The sequence below is a fragment of the Ixodes scapularis genome, unplaced genomic scaffold, assembly GCF_016920785.2.
Source record: "Ixodes scapularis isolate PalLabHiFi unplaced genomic scaffold, ASM1692078v2 PGA_scaffold6__148_contigs__length_123643588, whole genome shotgun sequence".
In the NCBI taxonomy this organism is placed as follows: domain Eukaryota; kingdom Metazoa; phylum Arthropoda; class Arachnida; order Ixodida; family Ixodidae; genus Ixodes; species Ixodes scapularis.
In genome coordinates, this window is record NW_024609881.1 from 83,686,403 (window position 1) to 83,714,064 (window position 27,662).

At 46.3% G+C, this 27,662-nt stretch overlaps 1 protein-coding gene across 1 annotated transcript in view; it reads right to left on the reverse strand.

Moving 5' to 3' along the window:
* LOC8043069 (unconventional myosin-XV) overlaps positions 1–27,357 on the reverse strand; it is a 62,424-nt gene extending 35,067 nt beyond the window's left edge. The window contains exons 1-17 of the mRNA XM_042294836.1: positions 27,285–27,357; positions 25,064–25,174; positions 23,422–23,510; positions 22,710–22,773; positions 21,051–21,160; positions 16,063–16,137; positions 14,049–14,249; positions 12,441–12,504; positions 11,671–11,784; positions 10,656–10,817; positions 10,452–10,568; positions 9,566–9,624; positions 7,742–7,871; positions 4,822–5,049; positions 3,894–4,097; positions 3,185–3,342; positions 2,374–2,544 (exon numbers count right to left, since the gene is read on the reverse strand). Of these exons, the coding sequence (XP_042150770.1) occupies positions 2,374–2,544; positions 3,185–3,342; positions 3,894–4,097; positions 4,822–5,049; positions 7,742–7,871; positions 9,566–9,624; positions 10,452–10,568; positions 10,656–10,817; positions 11,671–11,784; positions 12,441–12,504; positions 14,049–14,249; positions 16,063–16,137; positions 21,051–21,160; positions 22,710–22,773; positions 23,422–23,510; positions 25,064–25,174; positions 27,285–27,302 (2,075 nt within the window). The 5' untranslated portion in view covers positions 27,303–27,357. The remainder of the gene's footprint in view (positions 1–2,373; positions 2,545–3,184; positions 3,343–3,893; positions 4,098–4,821; positions 5,050–7,741; positions 7,872–9,565; positions 9,625–10,451; positions 10,569–10,655; positions 10,818–11,670; positions 11,785–12,440; positions 12,505–14,048; positions 14,250–16,062; positions 16,138–21,050; positions 21,161–22,709; positions 22,774–23,421; positions 23,511–25,063; positions 25,175–27,284) is intronic.
* Positions 27,358–27,662: the final 305 nt, after the last annotated feature.

Below are 27,662 nucleotides of genomic sequence, written 5' to 3' on the forward strand. Positions count from 1 at the left end.
GAGTTCCTTTGCCCGCTTTGGGATTCCGGAGACTAGTCTCTGATAACGGTCCGCAGTTTTCGTCAACGGAATTTGCCTCTTTCGCAGCCTTGTATGGGTTCGCCCACCGTACGAGCAGTCCGAGGTACCCGCAAGCGAATGGCGAGGCAGAGCGCATGGTTCGAACACTGAAGGAGCTCTTCGTGAAGGCAGAGGATCCGCACATGGCATTACTGGTGCACCGGGACACACCCGGAGTGACCGGCTACAGCCCTTCGGAGCTGCTCATGGGTCGTCGCCTCCGGACCAGGCTGCCAGGGTTACCTGCATCGCTGATGCCGAAGTTGCCGTCGCCAAAGCTCGTCAAGAGCAGGGACCAGAGCGTGAAGAGCCATCAACGCAAGGACTTCAACAGGCGTCACGCCGCCCAGTCACTGCGCCCTCTGGAAGCAGGGGAAGAGGTGTGGGTACAAGATATACCATGTGCTGCTAGGGTGTTGAGCCCGGGCAAGCGGCCGCGCTCCTACGTGGTCGAGACGCCAAGAGGTGTTGTCCAGCGCAACCGTTGCCACTTGGTGCCGTTTACGCCCAGTAATCCCAGCCAGCCAAGCGACTTTGTTTGCACCCAGCCTGCAACTTCAGACGGGCCAGTTCCTGTTGCCGAAAGACCAACAGGCGATTCAGCGGTGGTGCCCAGTTCTACACGGCAGTCTCCCCCACCGGGTATACGCGTCACACGTTCGGGGCGGCAAGTCAAGCCTCCTCAAAGACTGAACTTGTGAAAGCACAAGGTAAAGTTCCCTCGAGCTGGAAGGGGAGATGTAGTGAGGACACCTGGCAATAGATGGCACCACATGTGTTGTGCTGCGGGATTACCGGAAGCGAAGCTTCTTCCGGTTGTTGATTTAAGATTGAAGACACTTTTTGGCGAGCTGTCACACGGGGTGGTTGTGTTCCTTCTGCCTGGCGACCATGTGGTCGCACTCGGACGCCCACGGTCACAACATTCTGAGCATATACGCTGCTCACGCGTCCTCAACTCAGTGACTCGGCCACTTCTTCAACGATGGAACGGTCTATAGACCTTTCCATCGCTTATCACCCGGGTGAAAAATGCTGAGTCACTGAGCTGTGGACGCATGCGCACGGTCTGATATAGCGCACAGCAGAGCAATAGCGCATGCTCAGAAGGCGTTCCACCAGCCCAGCAGACAAAGATGGCGGCGCGCAGAAGGCAACTCTTGCAAAAGTTTACACGCAATAATAAGGCTCTCAATTAAAAGTGCATCGTCACGGCGCTCATAGTCTCTCTGCATTCGTCATCAACCGAATAAACTGATCACGCGCTGTGTAAAAGCCGAGATCCTGCACTTTTTACTGCGCATAATTGCCCAAGCAGCACAGATGTGGTCAATCATTGGCCAATGGCTGCCAATGGTCCTTTGGCCAGTGGCCAGACAGTGGCCAGCTATTGGCCGATGACTGGCATTTCTCTGTCTATTGGCTAATGGCCACTGGCCAAGCATTGACCAATGAAGGCCACTCTTTGGCCATTAGCCAAAAGACCATTGCCAGCCATTGGTCAATGCTTGGCCAGAATCTGTGCTGCTTGGGTGGTTTACCGGGTGATAGCAAACCAACGAGCAACATGACGATGTATTTTTGGCGCGGCTTGATTGGCTCCGTAGGTCGTAGCCTCGGCAGCGGAACGGTGTATAGACCAACTCAACTCTGACGTCACGTCACTGCGGTGGCGCTGCTGTCGGCACTGCGCATGCGCAGATGCTTCCCTTCAGGCGAATCTGGTTAACGCGCACGCGCAGTGCCCACACCCGGTGCGAGCGAACGCGGGCTTTTTTGTTAGCAGTATGTAGGTCGATAGACGCTCCACGTAAGTTCTCCAACAGGACCAAACACTAGAGAACTCTGCCGGGACGATCTTACCGCTAGGGTCGTACGATGTCTTTGTCGGTTTGTTTTACTCGTCGGAAGACGTTGGTGGCAAAAGAAAGTTAGCGGAACTCTATAAACAACAACAAATATTATGAATGCACAAACTACCAGTAAGTTTCCTTTCGTTGTTTCCTTTGAGAACTTTATTCCTAGCTTGGAAAGTCAAGGCCCGCGGCGAGCTTGCTCTCCAAAAATAGTGTAGGCCGCGGAAAAGGTTTGGTGGCTTAAAATTATTTTAGTGCGCGCTGCACACCATGCGTGCTTTGTCTGTGAGTGCCACGTAACTTGGACGTAGCTGTGTCCGACGTTCCACGACCTGTGCACGCTTTCTGTTATCAATGAAGCGGTTGATCTCACACAAGCGTGTGCTAGATTAAGTGTTTGTCCGGCCAAAATATATCCCCTCGCCCATTTCGGGCGGCGATTGGAAGCGATGCTTACCTGTCGCAGAAGGTGGCGAACTTGAATCGAATCGGATAGCCCAGCTTCCTGATGCGAATAGTGTCCAGCATGCCGGAGTAGCGAAGCTGCTCCAGCACTACGGCCAGGTCGAACTTCATCGGAGCCTTCTCGTTGTTGGGCTTGATGCAGCGGACAAACCACGGGTTGCATCTGTTGTGGACGATGCGAGGAAAACGGTAAAAGAACTACGTAGTCAATCGTTTGACGGTTAATCTGCCAAAAAAAAAGTGGTGGCACAGAAATGTTAGGAGAAAGTATCTTAACAGATGAATGCAGTCGCGGCTCTCTAACTCTTCGGGGACACTACAGGATTACGGACACTCTTCCAGAAAATTGTTCAGTTGATTCGTTGCCGAATAGTTTTGACCATGGCGAGCTGTAAGAACGAGTTGTAACCGCAGCTTGTTAAACGGTCGATTCCAATCTATCACGATATGCTCTAAACATCACCAGACGGCTGCCGATGTACTGGCAAGAAAACAACTAAAGCCATTCCATGTAGTCAATGTAACCACTGGTTCCCAAATAATTGCTCCAAACTATATGCATGCGCTTGGTTGGCAACGTACTATTAAACAAATAATTTCGTCCTGTTTGTCATTGAAATATTTTAACATGTAACCGGCAGACAGACACGCGCAAAAAAAGAAAAATACAGATCTAGTATACATGAACATTGGCACGTGCTTGCCAGTACGTCATCACTACCAGGTATTCTGTCAAGCACCACTTTACATCAAAGCAATAGCTAAAATTGCCTAAATTTACATATCAGCTGCGCCGCCCTTACTGTGCCATGACTTCCACCAGGCTCTGTAAAGAGTCGTGGAATCGGGCCGCCACGGTCGGCGCCCGGGGCTTCATCGTGATGAACCGGCCATCCGCTTTGCTTGCTGTTTTTCCGGCCTCAGTTGTTGCACGACGCCACTCGAACATTTGGGAAACCATCTGCAATAGACAAAAAAAAAACATTAACATACATCGCGTCACTTCTACGCCATACATGTCCAAGCGACGGCGAAGAGTTGACGAAGGCGCAAGGATGTATGTTTACACTTACTCATTTTCTATACTACTCCCCTAACTCTGGAGGAGTACTATATTACTCTCTAATCGCTGGAGTGATTACACCATATGGTGGGTGATTAGCACTCCCCGTGCCGACCTAAAGCATTAACAAAGAACGACTCCGGTGCCGAGTAAAATACAAACCTCTTGCTGCGCGCCCATCATCTTGCTTATTATGGTTCCTGATACAGCAGATAGCTAACGCATAGCGGTAGTAACATCGCATACCAGGTTGAAGACATCATTAAGGTCATCTAAAATGTCCTTAAACAGGAAGCCACACAAATCGACTGGAACTTTTACTGAAAATCGTGAGCGATAAACTCGATGTGACGTCGTGAATCGTGACTATGCAAGCTGTCCGAACAGTCATTAATGCACCGTAAAAACCTCTTAATTATTTTGTCCTTCATAGCCGAGTGCATACTCACGGGCAACTTGGAGGAGATGAGTAGCTGGACCACGTCGGGGCGCAGCGTGTCTCTGTTCTTGTCTAGGAAGCCCTCGACGGAGTAGAACACCTGTCCCGCGTAGTGTTTCACGCCGAACTCCAGAGAAGACATGCGGGGTCTCGCGTACAGTTCGTCCAAGGCGTGGTTATAGTGGCACTTGTCCAGAAAAGAGGCGTCCGTCGCCTGTGGACGATTAGAAACACATTTGCACATTTAAAATTAACAGTGGCGGTAAAAAGAATTATTTAAGCAGATGATAACGCAGAGCCCCAGAACGGCACCCCATCGTTTTGGTAAGAGACAACGTTTTTTTCGGAGTTATTTTTTACCGAACAGTCGGTCAGCATTCTGTTTCTGGGGCTGTATAGTGGAAACTTCTTTTAAACTGCTACCTAGAGAACGCGATGACATCCCTAGTTTGTACTAGGACTGTTCTGGTGCAGATGAATATATGCGTTATAAAAAAATGTATCCAAAAGGTTTTGACGTAATCTTCAGATAAAGACATGTTTACTACCCAAAGTTCAATCAGGACATCCTTAAGCCTGCTATCTAGAACCTCGTGGAGACCTCTCTAGTACAAACGTGATGACATCCAATGAGGCCCAGCTGTGAATGAGGGACATCCTGAGTTTACCTGAACCGATATTCAGAAGGATGCTTTATTGGGGGCATATACTCTGGATGTCCTCGAAGCAAAGAGAAGGCTTAGTCGTGAAAGCTTTGCTGATAATCGCGGGCCGGTCCTGTTAACGTCTAGGAGTGGCGTCCCCTAAATGGTTAGAAATGACACGTCCAGAGAACGTCTACAGGAGGTTCTTGTTGGAACGAGGACGTTTCGACCAAGTGAAGACGTCTTGAGGATTGTGCCTGCATTCTGGAGAGGCTAAACTAAAGGCACCCTTGCCTTGGGAAAGTTGGACTCGTCGTCGAGCAGGGCTAGCAGGCCCAGTGGTCTCTTGGCGATGAGCTGCAGCGCCCCCTGGTTGTCGGCATGGGTGAGCGGTTGCCAGGCCAGCCTCTCGCGGCTGTACTCAGCCTGCTCCAGCTTGAAGACTTGGCGGATGAGGAACTGCTGCAGGGCCTCGTTGGCGTAATTGATGCACAGCTGCTCCAGGCTGTTCTCCTTTAGGTCCTGCAGAATTGGGAAGTGAGATAGCGTCATGTGAGTGTGGTGGTTGTTCCTTGAGTTGTTTGGAATACTACATGCGACAGGAGGGGATTCAGCAAGGATACATATGCTGAGTGTGTGGACAAACAAACAGTACAACAACGTGTATTTCATAAGGCTCCGAATGTTGCGTAAAATTGCGAGTGGAAGATTGCTGCGGTATCGCGGGTGAAACGTCTTTCGTGGAAACACGGCAACAAAGTCGTGCGTTGCCGCAAGTGCAGTCTTGTGGAATAGAGTCTCGACACTTCCTAAACCAATGCAACGCGACCACATTGAGCCACGAGGTTATTCTCGCAACGCTATGATGACAACATTGCTAGTGCGTTTGTGAGGGCAAGATTGTTTTGTTTTATTTCAACGTTATAAAAACATTACTAATTCAAAACACAATAAATCCTTTCTAAAACATGGTGATAAAAAGACGTGAGGGCGACGTTTAACCTAAAATCAGAGTTGTTACACATGTGTTCTCTCTTTCCACAACAAGGACTAATAGAGTAATTAAAATCAATCAATTTCATGTTATTTCGCAGAGAAAGATGGTAGTTCGCGTTCAGCACTTATCTAACGCAGTGAAATAATAACTTCCTTACTGAATCCTACGCACGGAGGTGCCTTTCGCCTTGCATTAGAATTAAATAATAAACCTAGATAACCATTTAATTAAACACAGAAGTTAGTGTTAAAGCAAAGTATTTAAAAGCCCTAAGGTGGACGATTATATATACTACTTCAATTTGAAATTTAATATTTAGCTAATTATGAGATTACACGACCAATTTTTACCAAGAAAACTCACCAGGCATAAATCAAAGCGCGTGGAATATTCGGGCAGTGCAAAAGACTTAGGGGTATAATGAACCTAATGCTGACAATACGCAAATGTTGTGATAGAGGACACAAAGCACAATGTACGCGTGAGAACGCAAAGGAATATTAATATTGTAAGACGGACACGAAGCAGGGGACTAAGAATGGTGATGCTGGAGATGGCAATGCTCAGTCATGACGAAAAAAAAAACGTTATGATTCAGTTTTTCTCGTTCTTTCTGTTCTTCTTTCTCTTTTTTTTTTTTTTTTTGCGCGCGCGCGCGTTTGGAGCGCGCTGAGGCGCCATTTTTTTTTTTTTTTAGGTGCACATCTTTTTGTGTCGGTAGCAGCGGGTCTGCGGGGAGCGCGACGCGAACTGGACCTGGCTCGCGGGGCGGGGGTCAGGAGACCCCTGGTTTAGACGATGATAGCAGACGAACAAAAATAAAGACGAACGCCGTGACGATGCACTTTTAGCACTGCCTGGTCTGCTGTATCTGATTTTAGTGACGGTTGTGGTCAGACTTAGAGGGGCCCTGAGGGTGTTTCTGATATCGCCCAAAATATGGCGATAACTCACTGTGCGGGCTCGGGCATCCTAAGAATTCCTAAATCACGAGCATGCGCGGCCGATTTTCCTATGAAAAAAGCAATCAAAGATCGCAACACACCGAGTTCATCTCAGACGACGGGAGGAGGAGCATGTTCCAGCTGCCAGGACGACGTGCGACCAATGAAAACGCATTTCGACATTTCGTGGACATTGCAAACGCTGCTGTTTCAGAATAAGTATGCTTTTGTAAATGATACGAGCAAATAACAGTATGAGACAAATGTTAATTTATCGTGGAGAAGGAACGTAATACTGCACTTATCGTTTCAAAAACAGCGCACTATGTTTGTTTGTTTTTTCGTCTTCCGCGGGAGCGATGTGTTCGGTCGTCTGCTGGTCTGTTTTCGAGCGCGCACTCGCTGGGCAGAATCATTGTCGTCAAGTTAGTCATGGCGCAACAAAGCGTGGCTGCGATGGTACAGTATTGACTTTGACTGCTAAGAAAGCACGAATGATTAAAAAAAACTGGCCGAAGTCTGGGTGTCCGGGCTGACCGGTCGACTAACATCCCTAGATAAACTCTGCGAGGTAGCGACATGTCCTCCTCCCCCGCCCCCTCCCCTCGCTCATGTCGTCTCCTAGTGCGCGGTCCGCCATGTTCTTCCTGACTCGCCCATCATGGCTGTCTTCGAAATCTTCCGAGTTACTCCGGCGGGTCATGTCACGAGACAATCCAGAAAGAACAACGCTGGGCGCGGATAGGTTTTCGAACACCAAGGTACCAAACTGTTACTCGACAGCATGCTCGGAGTGAGGTCTAGTCAAATCTACCATGTTCATTCTAACCGGAAATGGAACGCGGGCACGGACCAATGGGAGAGCGCGTCGGCACATCAATGGCTGTCGCTACTTAGCAAAGCGTTGATCGAGGGACTTCACGGGCGACGAGCCGCGCGCATTCGAGATATCACTCCGCGGGTCCACCGGTCGGAGGCGCGATCGAGGATCCTTCGCTTACTATTCGCTGGCAGTGGTCCTGGTTTCGGAAATCGCTCCTCCTCCCATCGCCTGAGATGACCTCGGTGTGTTGCGATCTTTGATTTCTTTTTTAATAGAGAAATCGGCCGCGTATCGTCATGATTTAGGTATTTCTAGGGTACTAATTAGAGTCAGCAGAGTGAATTGTCACCCTATTTAGGCAATTTACGAAAGCTCCTCAGGGCTCCTTTAATCTTAAACGAAGCATATCTTTCACCCTAATGTAGAGACAAGAAGAACCGCAACGCCTACCTCAAAGCCAAAGATGTCCAGGATGGCTATGGCTGTCGTCCTAGAGGTGTCCTTGAGGCAAACTGCCTGGTTTACGCGCCACACGAGCCACGAGAAGAGGCCGGCGTAGAGCGCTTTGGCGACGGCGTCTCTGAAACGATCCACCACACAAACTTATCGTCAGCAAATGCCTTTGTGATCTTATTTCTTTCAGATATACTGCCAAATCATTACTCATAAATCGCGTGCTTGCTCAAGGCACACTGCAAGCAAAAAAAAAGAAACTGTTTTTTGAGCTACCCCAGCTAACTATATTTTCTGAATTCCCCGACTTTACCCTTTCTGGTATTCTATTTAGTATCACGAATTTCAGAATAGCTATTGTGAAATCGGCAAATGAAAATGATGCAAAAACCAACATCCAATATAGACGCACTTTTCAGTACCGTGACATCAGTGGCAGGCAGAGTCTAAAAAATAGACTATGCCAACCATTTGTTTCAGGCTGTTGCGCGAGCTCTAGAGCGAGCTTCGAGAACATTCATTTGACGTCGTGTAACTGCTTTGAATCAGTTGGGAACAAATCCTACAGTCCAAAGAATGAATCCAAGCCTGCCGCTCGCGTCACTTTTTTCGTTGTTGCCAGTAAAAATTTGTTTGAAAAAAAAGAAAAGCAATGAGGACCAATTTTATAAATTCAATAAGTTCGCAAAAAAATATTTGGACCTTACTTGGGTACTATTTCAGCGATGTTTGTTAATGCGTTTAGCAAATTATCTGGGAAATTGGGGACTATGAAGAAAACAACCAAAGTACCTCTTTAAGAGTAAATTTGAGTGAAGTAAAAGCTCCTCCCACCTTTTTCCACTTTAGCAGAGCAAACGCTGGAGAGGAGGCAACCTCCTCTCCAGCGTTAACTCTGCTAAAGTGGAAAGAGGAGGGAGGAACTTCCACTTAACTCTTTACCTGTCACCAACCACAAAGAAAACACGAAGCCACAGAGATGATGTTGATATTGGGAAAAAAAGCTCGTTCAGGGACTAAAGTATGAAACACATGTGGGGAACTTCAGGCGTCGCTGTGTGGCGTAAGAATAGCAACCATCACTGACGCTGTGACGTGGTGGCGTGCAATCCGGTCACGTCATAGCGTCAGCGGCAGTTGCTATGACTACGTTGCTCGGCAGCGCGACGCGACGTAATTTTGGTCACATATGTTTTAAGCTTAAAAGCAAAATATCTTATTTTTATCGTCAGCTGTTTTACTCTAAAGACCCCCGGGAGGTATGCCCTCAAGCACGCCTGATAAAAGGGCATTACCTGTCACAGTGAGAATACACCAGCAGTTCCCACAGAGTGTAACTTGAGTTCGTATGCAGCTCAGTAGAACCGAGATATAATTCAAACAATACAAGTTCCTTCATTTTTTTTTTTCTTAACTTGATTTTTGATTTATTCGCGATTATATTCCGTGCGTTTCCCGTAAGTCTGGGACGCTGTCTAAACATAACACCTTTTAAATAAACAATAAAATGAGTTTTAAAACGTTTGTTAAATACTCCTGAGAACGAATCCCTGAAGTTTATTAACTGGCTTTTGTTGTTTTTGCGAACTAGCATCAGAACAACATGATTTCTTACCGATTGTATGCTGCCAACGTTCATCTCATCTAGAGCGAAGACACAAGCCGCTATAATTAGACAGCTGTCTCGTACAGTGCCAGTAAGCTTGTGTTGCACTCGCGTCAGTATGCTCGGGTAGAGTGCATAACATCTAAACCAAATATCGTTGCATTACCCTTTTAAAACGTCTTTGTTACTATTTTCAGATCGTAGAAAGTTCTTACCTGGCGTCCAGGGCTTGGTCGATGTTCAGAGGCGTTGTAAGTTTCTCTCCTCGAGCCTCCTGATTAAGAACGTCACAGGGATTGGCACCATTATCCAACTTGACAAGAATGCACTCACTAGAAACATCTTACTGTATAAAATAACGATTTCGAGGTTACTTAATACGGCAGGAGACAGTGCCACAGTGCGCCAAGGACATCAAACGTTGTCCCGATTAGAAACACAGCATCCCTTGTACCTCCGCAGAGGGAGTGACCATCTTTTGCTGCACTTTAACTGGTTCCGTGTACTACAAGCCCAAACGAACGTGTCAGACCCGGGTCTTAGTAAATGAAGTTAACTCACAGTCCAAACGAAAGGTAGTGTCGCCATCTACTGTTCACAGACATGTCTTATTACAGAAGACCACACGCATCGGGAACAACCCTAGGGGGTGCACCCATCCTTGAAAAGACAGTTTGGAAACGCGTTATTGCAAATGCTCGTTTAGACATCAATAGAAGTCAATACCCCTTTACACTTTTGCTAGATTCCCGGTAAGCGTGCTTCGTCTCGTCAGGGGTGGTCTAGAAAGTTGTGAAGCCGAAAAGCGAAGCCGCCGATTAACTCGAGGCTGATTGGCTGAGCCAGGTGATGACGTCACAGCCCCTAGCTCGACGTTGGTTGGCTGGTTCAGGTTCCGGAAGAGCGCCAGGGGTCTAAAACCCGAGTTAGCGCCGGTATCTCCATTCCAGCAATTGCTATCGATCGAGTGTACATTCCACGCGTTAAGTCAGTCGCTAAACTAACCGCTGAAGTCCCAGCGGAATCGGATTGAAACCACACGTTCTACGTGCCACAGAATCGCACCGCAACTGGCTATGCGTTTCCTAGGCGACTACTCACCGTGGTTTTGGTAGTAAGGGCGTGTAGGATGCCGTCTTCGGTGAGCTGCAACAAATGCGACGCCCAACGGACCTCCGCCTCGCTGCCCACCTGGACACCTTCTTGGCCGTGCTTCAGCTGCGCACGCACGCGGGGCCAAAATTTCAGTCAGTCAGAAATATTGCAATCGCATTACTACGGTTAAGAAACCACAAATATACTAACGGGTTTTCTGTGAAAGTATACGTTTCCCAGATGGAGAACGGCAGCCAGGATTCGGAAAATGGCGTCCTGTTCGTCCGAGCTCATTCCGAGAACTTGCATGGCCGACAAGAGAGACCGGAAGTCTTCGGCGTCGTCCTTGCATGCCATTTCCATGGCACCACCCTGAAATAGCATGAAAAACAAACAAAAAAAACTAGAGTCTCTCAATGCCTACAACTTACCGAAACTCATCCACGCCAAAACCTAAATGTAGCCAATTTTACTGTTTTAATGGCAGAACCACCGTAAGGGGCAAAGCTTGGTTCTTCTAAACGTTCACGTACCTAAACTTTTCTTTTCTCCCGCAAAAGTGATGTAACGCCATAAAAGTTAAGTAGGAAGTCCATGGCGACGATACCATGGTATCGCGCTGTCCGCCATCTTTCTGCCCACGGTCCATTAGTGCGCAGCAGATGCGTATACACGCAGTGCCTTAGGTCATTCCGAAAGATATCGTCTTGTCCGAACCGACTCCATGTTTCGTAGGAGTAAGACACTTTTCCATACCAGAGTGGTTCGTTTAGGATTCATTTATTAGTGGAGGAATCCAGTGAAATAACGCGCTCACGAACGGCGCCAAAATGGCGGTTGCGGCGAGCCTACTACCGACACGTCACACGCCGCGACTGCCCAGACCCGGTCTGGGCACCACTTCCGCGTGAGGAAGCGTCTGAGCACGCTCAGCGTCGACAGCAGTATCACCGCAGCGACATGACGTCAGAGCGCGCGTTCGCTTAAAGGCCGACGACCAGGCACGAGATTCTGCAAGGCAGAAGATCCTCCTCACCACGGGGGAGGAGGAAACAGGCAACGGTCGACAGGGCAGAAGGGGGGAGAGAAGGAAGCGGGGAGAAAGTGGAAAGCGCGAACTGGTCGTCGGTCTTCTGATAGGCTGTCAAGGCGGCCACGTCAGCTGTCCCCAACAGCTTCCCTCGTCCGCGACTCTGCTGCAAGGACACGGTGAACGCCAACGAACCTGGTTGAGGTAAAAGTACTTCTCGGCCGTCTGCAATCCGTACTTCTCCTTGTCCTGTTCGGACAGTCCTGCCAGGAGCTCGTAGAAGACGTGGTAGTTGCGCTCCTCAGTCGCCTGCAAAGAAGAAAGGATGTCATCTACAAGCAGAGAAGTCTATGATACCTGCCTGGCTTCATCGGGCAAACGGACTGCACGTCGTCTGGCAAGTTAAAACAGAGTTTCTTACAGGCATATTAGAGCATGTCGACTGACCAGAGGAAAATATGAGGAAGGGGGTTAAATAACGCCTGTCCGAAGCGTGTTGTCCTGCAATTACGGAAGCTCTCTTTTTATTTTTTTTCCCTTCTGTTTTTTTGTGTGTGTGTTTTTTTGTTTTTTTTTTTTTGTTTTTTTGTTCTAGTAAAAGGTACATCTATACCTTTCAGAGCTTTGATTGGGCGGTAAAGGGAGCAGATGGTGTGGTAATTGAGGAGGCACGCGTCGTTTTTTGTAACCTTGTTTTGTGTGTTTTTTTGGTTGTTTTTTTGCGTAGCCTGAAAGTAGTTACGAAGCGTTTCCAACGAGGATGTCATTACAATGCACGCGCGTCGGCAATTTCGTAGGTCCCGCCATATTTGATTCCGCTTATGCAAGCAGCCACGCGAACTTAAAGCGGCAGTGGAGCGAGGGCTGGGCAGTGGCGGCGATGCATGCTATCCCGTAAATGAAGCACACAATTTTCAGTAAGCATCCCGGCAAAATAATGTCTGGCATGAGTTGCTCTGACCAACCTGTGTGACGATCCTGGACTTTTCCAGAAGGTAGTCGGTCGTGTTGGCGCCCGTGATCACGCCACTGAAAATGGTAACAGTAGAAATAAAATTTTAAAATCTCTCATTGGCTCGGGGTGCCAGAGCACCTCTGCGGTTTCTATTCCGTGACATTGACTTAAACCTGAATATTAGAAACTCTTTACTGTCCCCATGAAAATCCCGTTGTAAAAAAAGACAAAACAACAAAAAACAAGCACTGCGGGATGGAGCGCCACCAGTTTTTGCGAGTGCAATTTAGTGATGATCCACTGTCAATTTAGTTCGCAACTCAAAACCTTAACTGTTCAGTAACCTTGCTGCGTGCACTTCGCTATCTTTGTCGAGTTCTGATGATGGCTACTTTTTGACTGCCATAGAGCTTTGGAAAAGTCATCGTGCGGACGGATTATAACTTGTAATTTTCAAAAGGGCCACCAAACTGAGTTGCTTGTACTTTCTGTGCCTAGCGAGAATTTTAACTGTAGTTTATACCACATCTAAGAGTAATAAATACTGAGAAAGAAAACTGAACTGCTGCAGGAGTCTCTAAGACATCTAGGCCTATATATATCGTCTTTGCCAAGATACATACAAAACGTTCTTTGCATCTTGCCGAGGTTCCTCATAGATATCTAATTGATGTCTTTACATTCAATGAGCGAAGAAGGGTCCGTGCTCCAAATCGTTCCATATAGCACCGCACAAAGTTCAGAAAATTTTATCAGGATGTGTTGATGTTCCAAGCTTTCTTGTTAACATTCATAGGAAGGGTATCTATGCCATCTGGAATATATGTAAGCTTCCGTGTTTTCGTCTAAATCCGAAAAAAAATTCGAAAACACTTCCCGACAAAATGCACGCGTCCATTCGGATTTATCCGGAAAACTCCAAAATTTGAAGTCACAACGGCAAGGAAAAAAAAATGGTGTTTTGAATACGTTTTATGAGAGCACAGTGTCAGTGCACAGTCCTGAGGAGAGGCCACTTCAGTTTCCTTTGGCACCTGAAGGTTCCTTCAGGACAACGGGTCATGACCTATGGGCCACGACGAAAGTCGTTGTTTAGATTTCCAGTTTGGGCCATACTATGTGTGCTTCATAAAGGAAGGAGCGGTAGTGTTTTCATAAAAGTGAAATCTATGAACCCTTAGGTTTCAATAAAGAGGGAGAGAGGCTGAAACTTACAAGCTTCCCAGCTACTACGCCCTGGAGTTTAGTTATTTCAAAGTACCGTAGTACTTCTTTGCAATATTTGTCGTGGCATAAATAGCATTACCAATGGCAAGGGCACCAATTCCAAATACTGTTGCAGGAATATCCTCGATTAGGTCAGTTCTGATAAATTTAGGATACGTTTGTGCCCGGGCTTTAATTATTTTGTTTTTGAAGTTTGAAGAATTGCGAACACGGTAAAATTGAAATCCAATTTTCAGAGAATTACGAATCTAACATAAACTTCGATAAACACCGAATCTTCAGCGGTCAACAATCTCCGATAAAGACCCTCCGAATTTTACGAAAAAAAAAAAAAAATTCCGAAAACGCGGAATCCTAGGCATACAGACAATTAAGTAAGCTGCACACTCACTCCCTGAAGAAGAGTCTAAGGTATTTTCCGAAGCGTGACGAGTTGTCGTTGCGCACTGTCTTGGCATTCCCGAAGGCTTCGAGGAGCGGCGACGCCTCGAGGATCTGCTCGGTGACCAGATTACTCGGACTCCGGTTCACCGCCGCCAGGTACTGGAGGGCCAGCTTCGTCGACTCCGTTTTACCGGCTCCGCTCTCGCCGCTGCGTCGATAACATTCAAACCAAAGCGACAGTAACGTCACTCACAACGGAAAAGTCTTGGAGATCGACATGCCAAACCAACTAAGGACATGTAGTATGACCCCCCTCCATACCTCAAACCCCCGCAAACACGCGCATATACTGTCGAGAAAGGATATAACGAAGTCGACGGGAATCAGAAACCACTTCGCTATATCGGCTATTTCGTTCTAAACAACTTCGGTTATAACGAAGCGCAAAAGGGAATGGGAAATCGTGATCGCTTCACTGTAGCCGCTATTTCGTTATAACCGACTTCGTTATACCCGGTTTCGACAGTACACACACATAAATTGAACATGAATTTAGACCTCCATGGTATCTTCTGAAGGGGAAGCGAAATCCCAGAAACACTGCACTTTTTATCTCATAAGCTTGCCTCAGTCTTGGCGAGCATCATTGCTGTCTGAACCAGTGTCCTATATCACAAAGGCAGACCGACTTCACGCTGTCCAAACACTCAAACGTTATTCTCCGTTTTACTCAATTTATTGACAGGCATACAAAAGGTGTTTCTCAAAACGCGCGTGAAACTGTTCCTGCGAAAAGTATACGCATCGCATAGAAAAAAAGGTTAATGTCATATCTGGTCTCCGCCAAAGGGTCGATTTGGCAAAATGAATTACTTCCAGTGTATTTCGTTCATTATAGCTACTTTTGAGTATTTTACTTTCTGTTTCGTAAATTGAAGTGTATTATTTCGATCAGAAACGTTCTGGGAATCATCGAAAACAACTAAATCAACTCATTTTACGAAGATTTAAGTACTCACAATCTCTATTATCTCTCAAATTGTGAAAGAGTTCAAGGATTGAGACCAAAGTTTTACGTTCCAAGATATGCTTTGCATGAACGCTTTAAAAACTGACAGGTAAACAGAAGAAGCATGGAGGGCTGTTTCAACTCATATTGTCCGCAGTAATAAAAATAACATTTTGCAGTGTTAAACAAAACGCTCACTTTGAACGCCTTTTTAGTTTCCAGATCCCTTTCGGAGCGCATCTTTGAGCCAGCAGTCCTGCTCCCATGTGGCCGAGACGCGCAACTACCACCGAAGTGTGGCGCACGTGAGTTGAGATTAAGAATCCTGGGTTAACAGAACCGAACCAGGTTACGTGACGAGTTAAAGAGACGGAATAAATTCAAATAGCTTAATTATAGTTATGACCTCCAGTCGGAGAATACTCAACGTCACCACGCTTCTGCTCATGCGAGCAAGGACGTGCTTGCCTGTATGCCTGTCAGGACGGCACCTGGGAAGTTGTGCTTGTAGTCGTGTACAGTACATACATTCACATAGTTATTACTACAAATTGATTTGTTCTGTCCTGTTACACCTATTTTGTTAGTGCCTTAACGTTAATCTTTTTAAAGGCACCATCAATCTCCACCACATATAATTATATCGTCTAAAATTTAATGCTCGAAGGTTACAGCAGAACTCCACATTTCTGAAGTTGGGTTTCCAGGCATAACCAGTGACACATCAATCGCTGGCTGACCCAACTAGCATTTATCAAAACGTACCAGCTTTACAATATAGCAATAAACAAAAGGAAGATCAGCAAAAAGAAAACATTACGAACACTTTATATATATATATATATATATATATATACCGTCAGATGATATGTCCGAAAATTATGGAGTAAGTCAGCCATTTTACGCAGCAAAAGGTAATGCTTTTAATTTGTAGTCATCGCCTAAGTGTATACGATAATTTTCTGCAGCGTAAAAGAGATCTTTCAAAACGATCTAAACAAAAGAAACTCACCTGATCACAATCACCTGATCCTCGTTGTCCTTGCTCATCTTGGAGTAAGCCGCGCTGCTGATCGCGAAAAGGTGCCTGCAACCGTCACAAACACACGGACTCCCGCCGGTCACACCACATTTGCAACTTCGAAACACAGCTAGCCAGCTAACCCCGTAGCGAGTCACTGTCTTCGCTACCACTTCCCGCTCTGAGGCTACTGAATCCACCGACTTCTATCCACCGCTATCAAGCAATCCACCCATCCAGAATCAGCACCAATCCATGGAGTAGCATGTCTGACGACACCGAGCAAACATGTCGATGTCTACTCAGATGGTGAACGGCGCGACGGTCTTTGGTGAAAATAACTTTGCGAATGCCTCGAGGAAGCCAGGTGCTGCCGAGGAGCGCCGGCGTTAACAGACAAAGCTAGACTCTCACCCCAAGATGAACCACAGCGGACCCTATGAGGCATCTGGGCCAATCAAAGGCTTCGGGCATGTCACGTGACCTTGCAGTTTGGAGCAGTGACGACGCGCGGAGAGCCAAGTCACGTGATTCGCTCAGGGCGTTGGACTGGCTACGATGATTAGTAGCGTCCCCTCCGGTTAGCCGTATCAGTGGGGCCTTCGGAGGCACCAACAATACAGCGCAAATCTCTAAGCGGGCCCAAGAAGCGTTGGCCTTGGACTTTGACCGTCAGTGCCAAAGGCAAGGGAAGAAATGTTTGTCCGTGTGTTAGCGGGAAAGGGGGGGGGGGGGGGGGGGGGGTAAGGCAGTAGGAGAAAGTAAGAGGGGTTAGGGCAGGAGAGAGAGAGAGTAAATCATCTAAATTATCCCCCTCAGGCGCCTTTGAGCACGTGCGCCCATGTGCGGTGGGTACGCTTTGCTGGACTCAAAAACCGATTTCAACGGGCTCCGCAGGTTTAAGGGGTCATCGTCTGTGCGTTGGAAGTCGTATGGAAATTCTTAGTGACGTCCGTTTGCCGCCTGTTCGCTTGCACCGATTTTACGTCCTTTCAAGCCGTTTCCAATGCTCATTTTGTTTTGCCGATTTGGCTTCAGCAGTGTTTTTCTTGTTTGTGTCGTGGAACTTGCGCGCCAGTTGAGTAAGAGATAAGTTTTCTGGTCCCTCATCTCACTTGTCCTATTTGTCTTCGCGAGCGAACGCACGTGTGTATGTGTACGTGTGCGCCTCTTTTGTTTTAGGAAAGGAAGGAAAGAATGTAGATTTTCTTTCTGTGCGTTCGTTAGGGATTTTCGCGCTCGCGCATTATTTTAGAAATAACCCTTCCAAGCACCACCTGAAACCGATCTAAGCATCTAATTGCTACGACGTTCACTACCTAAACTCGAAAGCTGCGATCAATGCTTTCCCCTGCATGCTCACACACCTGGTCCTCTGTCGCTTTGTCGACCAACCCTCAAAAACTACACTTGGCCTCACTCTACGTCCAGACGCAGCCGACGCTACGAGCTGATCGGACCAATCAGACAACGACAAAAACGCACCGTCATGTTGTTCGTCATGTTTCTGTACGTGTTCTATCGTCGCTGAACCAACCATAAACAGAAAAGGCCCAATGACTTGCACTTTTGACGCTGCTTGATTGGTAAATTAGCTAGCATAGTAATATAGTAATAATAGTATATAATACACAATATAGTAAGCTTTTCTTACTATACTTAAATAAGCATGCGACTAGATTAATATCATGTGCATGCAGGTCAGGATGCCTACAAACACCAAGTCTGACAAAGATGTGTGACGACTTACTCAATCATGATAAAGTTCCTATTAAGAAAAAATAATAAAAAAAGAGCAGAGAAAGACGCGTCAGTCAGATTCACAAACTACTTATAATATACGCTGAACGGCGACATAAGTCGCGATGCCGCACCAGTGGAAATATTTCAAAAAGTGCTCTGCGCATGCGCGGGTCCCCGTCACGCGGCAGCGAAAGCTCGACTCTAAGTTGACATCCGGAAGGAGAGTTGCACTATTTCTCCTGCATCCAGAGTTAAAAACAAAAAAAAAATATATTAAGCAAATTAAATTTAGTTGATTTAAATCAGACTTCACTAAAATTCTATTATTGCGATTTAAATCATTATAGCCATAAAATAGTGCTTTCTATTCGTTTGATGTATTTTTGTAACATAACAGATTGATTGATCTATCCGTCCAATCACTGAAAACAATGCGAAAATTACCCCAGTTTAATTAGTAAATCGTTACTGAGTAAACCCCCACATAGTAAAAAAAACAGCTTAATATTTTATATCAGTAAGGCTTTTTTTTTTTTTGGCGCTCATATTTTTTTGGAGTAAGATGTTACTTTTTTATTCTTCGTTTCTTTCTTCTCCGTTCTTATTTACTTGCAATAGAACGTTACGTAATGGTAAAAATAAAGCGCCCAACGCTCAGATTTGCCACTGTATTGTGCTCGTGTTTTACCTGATATAAATTTTTCTTGGTAGACGATTCTTTGATTTCATTAAATACAAAATAAAAGCACACAGAAAGCATAATATGACAGACAAACGGCAACTAAAACAAAATACATTTTGGGGATTATTTTGTGGGAAAGGTTTGACTTAAGTCGTCACAATTAAACCAGTTTGATTTGAATCCCGACTAGAATCGTGATATCAATCACGATGTAAATCATCTTTATGTTTATTCTCCGCCCTACCCTACCTGCATCGGCCGCGGTTCAGACGAGTCGCGCAGGAAGCAGGAGAGCTAACGCAACTCCCGCTTCGGACGCCAAGCGTACTTTGAGTTTTCGCCGCTGGGTGTCGTCTTTCCGCGGAATTAAATTTAAACGCAAGCTTTGACTACACTCTGCTGAAACAAAATATCTGCAAGGTACTCCACCTCCAGTACGCGCTGCTTGCCTTCCGGCGTGTTTGAATTAGCGTGCGTCGAAGCGGGCATGGAAGCAAAAAGCTCGCTCTGGAAGCAAAGCTTCTACTGCTGAGCTTATGTTGTAACAGAGGATAGGTGGCGCAAGCCGCCACCCGATTAAAAGAGACGCGTGCGTGGCGTCTGCTATTTCAGAGATGAGAGCTACTGCGTATGTCCAGAACGCGTTCCGCAGCCGAGTAGACAAAGATGGCAGAGCACAGGAGGCTACTTGTTGGAATGGCCAATGGTCTATATGTACCCAGTTCACCCCCTAAGCGGACAGGGTGGTGGAAGCTCGGTGGACCAATCAAACACCTGCTTTTCATCGTGTTGGAGAAAGCCCTTGCATGTGCATTTCAGAAAAATACACGAAGGTAGGACTCCTAAAAAAGCCATGAAACGATTTTCTACTTTCGCCAAATACTAGTTCGCATTACTCCCTAACGGTAATAACTCAATAAACTTGTCTCAATTTCTCTTTCTAGGGTCGCCACAAAAAAAAGAAATTCGAGAAATGTAAGCATCGTTAATCCTCTCAACTCGGAGCCAGAACAAGCGGCTACGCGTGACCTGGTGACTATCCTATGCCGTCAACGTTAATCACAACCACGCGCTGGGGTTGGCGAAATAGAAAACACGTGCTGAGCTCCAGGCGTTGTTAGAGTTCTGCTATTCTCATCATGGCAGTGGTTGGACACGAGCCGCCACCCGAGTGTCCGCTGAGGCATTGATTGCATGTTATAAACCGAAGTTACGAGCCACGGATATCGCGGTGACTGATGTCTGCAGACCAGGGTGGCTTTAATGTGGCCGCAGCAAAGGGTGGCCTTCGTCACAACGAGCGTTTCAAGTCTGACCTCACAACTGCTGAACCCACCCCACCCCCCTCAAAGGTGACGAAAGGCATTTTGAAAAGATGACTCATCAGAAATTGCGCCACATCACACAACGTAAAAATACTCGGCATCCAACAAATAACGTAGATATACAGCTGGTATTCTGCAAGAGTGTGAAGTGTTGCAAGAGTGTGAACGGGTACTCCGCCGATTTCTTCATGGTCCCCGATTTGCTTTAAATTTTGCTAAACTCGCCAATCAACATCGCCAAAATAGTATCCCAAATATTAGGTCAAAATAATTTTTTTTCACGAAGTTATTGAATTTACAATTTTGGTCCTCACCGTGTTTTTCAAACTGAAAGTCTCTACTGGCAACAATGAAAAAGTGACGTCATTGGAAGTGCAGGGGTTCACTCTTTGGACTGTAGAATTTGTTCCCAACTGATTTGAAGCAGTTTCATGGTGTCAAATGAATGCCTTGGAAGCTCGCTCCAGTCCCCGCGCTCCAGCACGGAACAAATAATTGGCATATTCTATTTTTTAGACTGCTCGCCCGACTGGCAAGCTGAACTTCCACTGACGTCACGGCCCTGAAAAGGGCGGGTATATTTGAATGTCTGTTTTTGCATCATTTTCATTTGCCGATTTCGCAATAACTATTATGAATTTCACGATATTAAATAGCATTCCAGAAAGGGTAAAGGCCTGGGAGTCAGAAAATATAGTTAGTTGAGGTAGCTCAAAAATCGGCGGAGTACCCCTTTAAGGCGCGTTCACACTCTTGCAACCGAGTACGACCGAGAAAGACTTCTTGGGACCGGATGCACTGAGCGGAGCTGGTCCTAAGAGATCGCAAGAGGCTTAAAAACCGGTTTGGTCTCTCTCGGTCGCACTCGGTTGCAAGAGTGTGAACGGGCCTTAACGGGTAAATATGCTGATGGGAAAGTCAAAACCAACGACGTTCCCAAAGACAGTGCACAGTGTAAGAGGGCCAGATGTCTTTCACTTGTGTTATTGTGCAAATAAACTTTAACCTCATCCTTATTCTTAGAAAAAAAAGATGGCGTCAAGTTAGGTAACATCTCCGGCAGGTGATGTCAAGACAGATGACGCCACAACCGGTAAGACCCAACGGGGACCGTCAAAAGAATTGATGTTCCCAACAGGTGGCATATCCACGTGGACGGCGTCCTAAAAGCCATCTTCACCATTTTTTTTTTTTCACGTCACAACACAATGCGAAAAGTGCGGGCTTACGGAGGCAGTGTGCCCAGGATCTGTCCCTGGTACTTGTTGACCGCGTCCACGCCGTAGACGTCGAACATCTTGTACGGGTTGACCGCCACCAGGATACTGCCCGTGTACGTCTGAAAACAGTTCCATTCGGCTCACGGCTTATTCGATGTATCGAAGTCACTCTGCGCGCACAGTGACTTCGTTTTCTAGTCACGCAACTCCTTTCGAAGTTACGTGACTAGAGAACTGGAAGTAAACTCTAAGGAATCGGGTGTCTTCTACCTTCCGGAGGGAACTGGGCGAATGATGAGGTCGAAAAGAGGTTGAGAACTGAATCTTCGTTGTGGCAGTGAGCATGATGACATTTCACCGGTGTTGTAGGCGTTACCGAAAGGAAGTGACGAAATACGTCATTCGCTACTTGCAACGAAAAGATACGCGTTACAGACCTGTCTTACCTCAAAATAAAAGGAACGCATTGCGGTCACCGATAAAAGGTAATGCACGTTACTTTAACGTTAGTTTTATTTTAATTTTAATTTTGTATTTATGAATTAAAACGTTTTACTCTACAGACATCACAGGTATACGCATAAGCCAATGTTACAAGGTTAGATCCGTTGTGGAACTCCCGCCCGGAGGGGTACCCCCCTCATCCTCTTCAGTCCACCTCCCGTTGTTTGAAGCGCCATCTAGATCTTTTTGTTTCAAAACTTTGCGTTACATGAAGTACGGTGAAATGCCATCTAGACGGTGTGCTTCAAAACACATGTATTCCATAGAACATACTGCAGTTACCATAGCAGCCGTCATCAAAACGGTGGCGCGTCGATCGACGGGAGGTTAAGGAGGCGGGTCCTGGGGGGAGAGGGGAGTACAGCTCGTGGAAGTAGCGTCTATGGGCAGTTCCGTAACTGCGCTAATATAGGAACGTTGGCCCATACCCACCATATGTCCAGAAACGTTACGTCCATGCAGAAACTAAACATAATTGCCTTATCTTTTTGACGGCTCTGATTCTTACGGATTGTGGGATGAGGGCAATCAATCATATAACTCGGCGCCTAAAAACACGAAAAATACTTAAGGGTAACTTTTTGTTTTAAGTCTTAGGAAGAATCTGTAACGAGTTACGTAACTACGTTATCCGTCACTCAAAATGAGCAGCGTAAGTGCGTTACCCGTTACAGTTTTGAAGGGTAACGAATACGTTACTGCATTACCGAAAAAAGTTACGCGTTACGGGTAACACCATTGCTTGTAACGTGTTTGCGCCAACACCGCATATCACTCTACTCTGTGCTATAATGCAGTGTCTTTTTTTCTTATCAACATAATTGTTAGTTTAGCTTTTTGCCGAGTTTCCTCCATAGATATCAGCAATGGACCCTTTTCAAAAGTTCATCTGGCAGCATTGGCGGTCGCCATTGTTTGGACACCGAGCGTGTGATTGGATCCGAGCTCACGCCGAAAGCTGACGCTACCCTCGTGTCCAATACATGTGCTCAGAGTCCCTGATCAAGCAATGGCGGACAGGTGAAGGCGCGGGCTTTTGAAAAAGGTCTGTTGGCTTCCCCCAAGTGCTTTGCGGGAGAGTAGACGTAACAGTGTTCGTCAGAGTGTAGCGCGCTTGGCTTTTCTTCAAATTCCCGCGTTACAACGTTTGGCTCAAACACTCACATATATTTTTTCTTTGTCATAACGGATCTTGAGGTTCCACAGGAGGGCCGCTTCGCTCAGGTCCCTGGGAAAACAGCGGAAAGTCTCTTAGAAATCAACGGCGAAACGCGGAAACTGATACACACACACACACACACACACACACACATATATATATATATATATATATATAAGTTTCGTTCGTATAAAAACGATGTTGGTCCAGTGTTTACGTTACCTAATCTAGCACTGCGGATTCGACTAATAATGATATAAACAGATGACGGAGGACCCCAATCGCCATAGCGCCGCAAAGCGCATAGCCACTGGCAGTGAATAACAGGGCTAAAGAAAGAAGAAAAAAAAAAATCACCGAAGCATATTCTGAGTGCGTCGAAAACAGGAATTTACTTTTTTTTTCCTGTCAAAGGGTTATCTGGGTCATGAAATATACTCCGTTCAGCCGTCAGCTGATAGTGCGGTGGAAGTTACGCGGTCATTGGACTGGTCAAACATCGCTCTTCTGTCACGTGACCACACTCCCGCCCATTCTAACGTGCAGAAAGCGCTGTTTGATTGTTTCAGTGGGCTCGTAGCTCCCACCGCACTGTCAGCTTAGGGTTAAACGGAGTATGGTATATGTCTCATTTTTTATGTAATAGAAGAGACATGTTTTTGTGTGTGTTTTTTTGTTTTTTTCATGAATATTCTTTGCGAGGCTTGAGGCACTTACCCAAGCTGCACCATGTCTTCGACGCCATCTGGACCTAGATCTTGGCGACGCCGTACGCTGGACAGCTTGTGAATCGTGAACGACTGCGGCTGCACCGGACATCAATTTTCATCGCTCAAAGCACAGTCCTTATGACAAAAATTCTCTCGATTAATGCAAACGTGATGACCAAACGAGCACTGCCTAAACGCCGTTTTTTTTTCTAATTTCTTGACTTACGGGGAAACTAATTTTGATGTGCCTGTCCACATGAAAGGATTAGGTACGACATGAAATGGTCGTCCACTCTTCAAGTGTCCGTCCCTCTGGGTCCTCTTTGTTAAGGCCACTTTCACCGCGATAATATCTTGCACAGTGGAATAAACACGATAATATCTATCTCTGCAGTTGGCGCTCGACACTGGATGACTGAAAACACCGAGGTTCCAAGACCATGCTTGTGTTGCTTCGAGCACAGAAGCCATGGCGAATTATAGGCATTTCGTCCCAACTGAAACATTGAATGATCCTAAAGCCCCAGTAACACTGTTCTTATCCATCATACAAAAAAAAAATCGGTGAACACGCTTTAAAAATGTTCGTGTATGACACGATGTACGTTGTACGTTGTACGATGTACGACAGTGCAACCGAGGCTTAACACTTTCAAAACATGCCGTTCGTGAACGTAAAAACAAAAATTTTACCTCGACGTGTGTATGCAATGTCCATGAATAGTCTATACCGATCAACTCACGCTTGTGATGTATAAAACACAAGGCCATAACGCCATGACTGTAAAATGGTACATTAGAAGATACTCGTCCATCTTTAAAAAGATCAGTCTCCCGCGCATGCGCACTTCCAACGACATGTTTTGGAAAACCATTGTCTCTAAAAAACGACGGGCTATGGCGTGCAAGAACTTTGACGGCGCTCGGCCATCGGAATTTGTTGCTGACTCCGGGTGGTGTTTTGTTCTGACTGGCTGCCACATACTAATGAGACCGCACGAGCTGACCACACTCCGCTGTTAATGGATAGGGCACTGAAACACAAAGGGTACCCGCCATTACGCTTATAATCTCCAGGGGATGTCACGTGACACGGAGCAGCCGAGCAAGCAGTCAGAGGTGGTACAGCGGACGATGCGGTGACGGATATGACCTCAAGGCAGCTAGAATGCAGGTGATACCGGCTATCCTTCCTATCTGAGCCAATCAGAGCTCGGCGCTCTGACGTCACTGCATCCCCCGCGCAAGAAGCAGACTAACTTGCGCTCCGCACAGTCACTGACAGCTTAAGAGGGCGTGGCTTATCTGGCTCAAGCTTCGTTATTGGTTCTTCGGCGTTCATATCGGCTAAGGCCACGTTCTCATTGGCTGCGAAGCGCTAATGAGATGGACGGCTCGCCACGCGCTTATACGAAGAGCAAAGAGCAAGTCCCTTCTTGTGCGGGGGTTGTGTGACGTCAAAACGAAGCCGAGCTCTGATTGGCTTTAACTGAAAGGATTGTGGGCAGACCTCAATGCTAGATAACCCAAGGTCTACCCACTATATTTTTCTTTTTCAATCAGCCAATATAAGAGTTTGACTCTCTGATATCATCGCGAACCCCTGTGCAACAAGCAGACGAACCCGCGTTCAGCATAGGTATCATTACCTTTCCCGAAACCACCGCTTGTACCGTGACGACCTGGGCGGGTTTGGAGAACTCGACCACTTCGCCGGGGAGGCTGTAGCCGAGGCCCGATTCGAACCAGACCAGCTGACCCTGGGGACCGGACAGAAGGCAGAGTAAAAGGCGACAATATAGGTTAGTTTTTGTAAGTTAATAGTGTCAACTGAATATGACGTACACTGTAAGCTTTAATTTAACGAAGAAGGAAACCCAACCAAGCCCTAATTGGGAACTCAACGTTTCGAAGCCTACTCGGCCTCTTATTCAGGGGGTGTCTGTGGCGATGGCCATTGGGAAGCAGCACGTGCATTTATTTCTTTTTGAGTTTGGGGATGTCTCGAAGTCCGTGCTCGTAGGCGGATTGTAAAGCTACGAGGGACCTATTTATAATTTCTGGCGTGGCGTGGTCTGTATGTACCGTGATTCTAAAAAAAAAGTAGTAGGGCTTGGGTGGACGCCTTCCTTTGTTTAATTATTCCGCCCAACCAGACAGATGGCTATTGAATGTTCTGGTTCAAGACTGCATGGCTTTGCGAGTCTTAAAAAAATAATTCTTTTGAAAACCTCAGCATTCATCGACACCTTACCTCATTCTATGGTGAATATTTATTTATTTGTGTATTTATCTATTTTATTTATTTATTTACAATATTCTGCATATTGTTACAGGTCCAAGGAGGGAAAATCAGTTCAACGACGAAAAACAATTTTCATAGCCTGCTGCTGGCAACAACAACAAACAAAACAAAAAAGTCTATGGTCTGTCACTAACTATGAACAAACACAGGTCTTCATCATCGTTATATGTATAGAAGACAGATTGCAAATACAATGACCACACGTAAAAAGTATTGACCGAAAAACAACAAACCAAGCAATAAAAATACACATAAAACAGCAGGATTAGATTAACACATACATTTAGCTAATAGCCTAACTTATAGCACCAACATAGCTAAAAGCAAACAGATTTCAGATCATCCTAATAAAAAAAAACTACACCTTCTGGATACTCTTTTATATATGAAAAAGTCAACAAAACCTTCGGAGGTATATAGATTCTTCAGAAGTTGCTTTACCGTTTTTGTTGATAAAGGAGCTAACTCCTTTTACTTAAATTATTCGTCAGATGCTTGCTACCATCTGAAAAACATCTAACATGATAGGTGACGCTCAGAAACTTTTCAATAAGTTTCTCTTCGTGCTTTCCTGCCTCATTTGGACACTCTGAGCATGTCAGGTGATGACGGGGAATGCATACGGCATGTACAAGGCTCTTACCTCTCTTTTAGATGCTGTTACACCTGATAGTTTACTTCTTACAAACTGGGAAGCCCAACTCTTGACCAAACGCTTTGCATTTCTGAAGCGTCTGCCAATTTTTTCTTAAATATTACTTTATTGTTGTTGGCAAAGCTTAGAAATCATAAGGCTGGTCATACGGCGTTTAGCGGTCTGGGTAAGGCTGAGGGTGTGCCCAGCAAGTCAGCACACCCTCACTCATCCGCATCAAAGTCTAAAAACCAGTACGTTAGAAATCATTCTCAGCTGAACATTCGACAAACTCTACTCGAAGATATCTCCGATAAACCTGTCTGGGACGTTCTTCAGTGGTACCTCTTGTTGACTAACAAAGGCTCAAAGACAAATATTCAGCACACAAACACTGCTCAAAGACAATGCCGCATGCAAGCAACTTCTTTCACTCGAAAGCTCCCACCCCGTCTCCCCGTATACAAGAGCCTAACATTGTGCGCTGCGCCTCCTGTGTTCTTTTCTTTTACTATGTCTTGTTACAAAATAAACGACAACATGCTCGCGATCGCCCCGTGACACTAGAGAACGCTTGTGGACAAGGCAAACTGCTCTGGTTTCCAAGAAGCTCGTTATGTTGGCGCCTAACGTTCGTTGCATGTTACCCCTAATGAAACAAGGCCACGAAGGACACCGACGAGACGTTTCTTTTCTTTTCATTACACCGACCTGAGTTAGCCTTTGCTTCTTTTCTTTGCCTAATACAACTCGACCACTGGCGGAACAAAAAAAAAAAAAAATAAACAGAATGCACAGCACAGCTCATTACGTGTGCCTCCATCGGAAACCAGCCTAAACAGGTTGACATCTTCATTTTCTCTGAAGAGGCTTTCCACCATCAGCCCTGCCTCTCTCGCTTGCGCGCGCGTGCATCAGAGCCACCACTGACCGGTTCGAAGTCCTCCATGATGACCTTGTGTTGGATTTCCTGGTTCAGCGACTCAGTCGGCCATGTTGCTGCTGAAACCGCGCCTGGCCGCACCTCCTCCTGTCAGGACGCCGACGGGGCCCCGAGGATGGACACCTGCGGGCATGCAGCAACCGGGACCTCCATGCATTCCTCGCGCAGTAATAGAGGCCGCCGTCTGCCAAATAAAAATCAATCCGCGGCCACGGCAACGTACCAACGTGCAAGGGGGGGGGGGGGGGGGGGGGGGGGGGGTAATAGAGTTCGCGAGACGCAAGGACGTCTTTCGCACACCAAGGTACACCAAGGTTGGAAAGACCTGGGTATCAGGTCCTTCACCACGAGCAATCAGTTCATTTA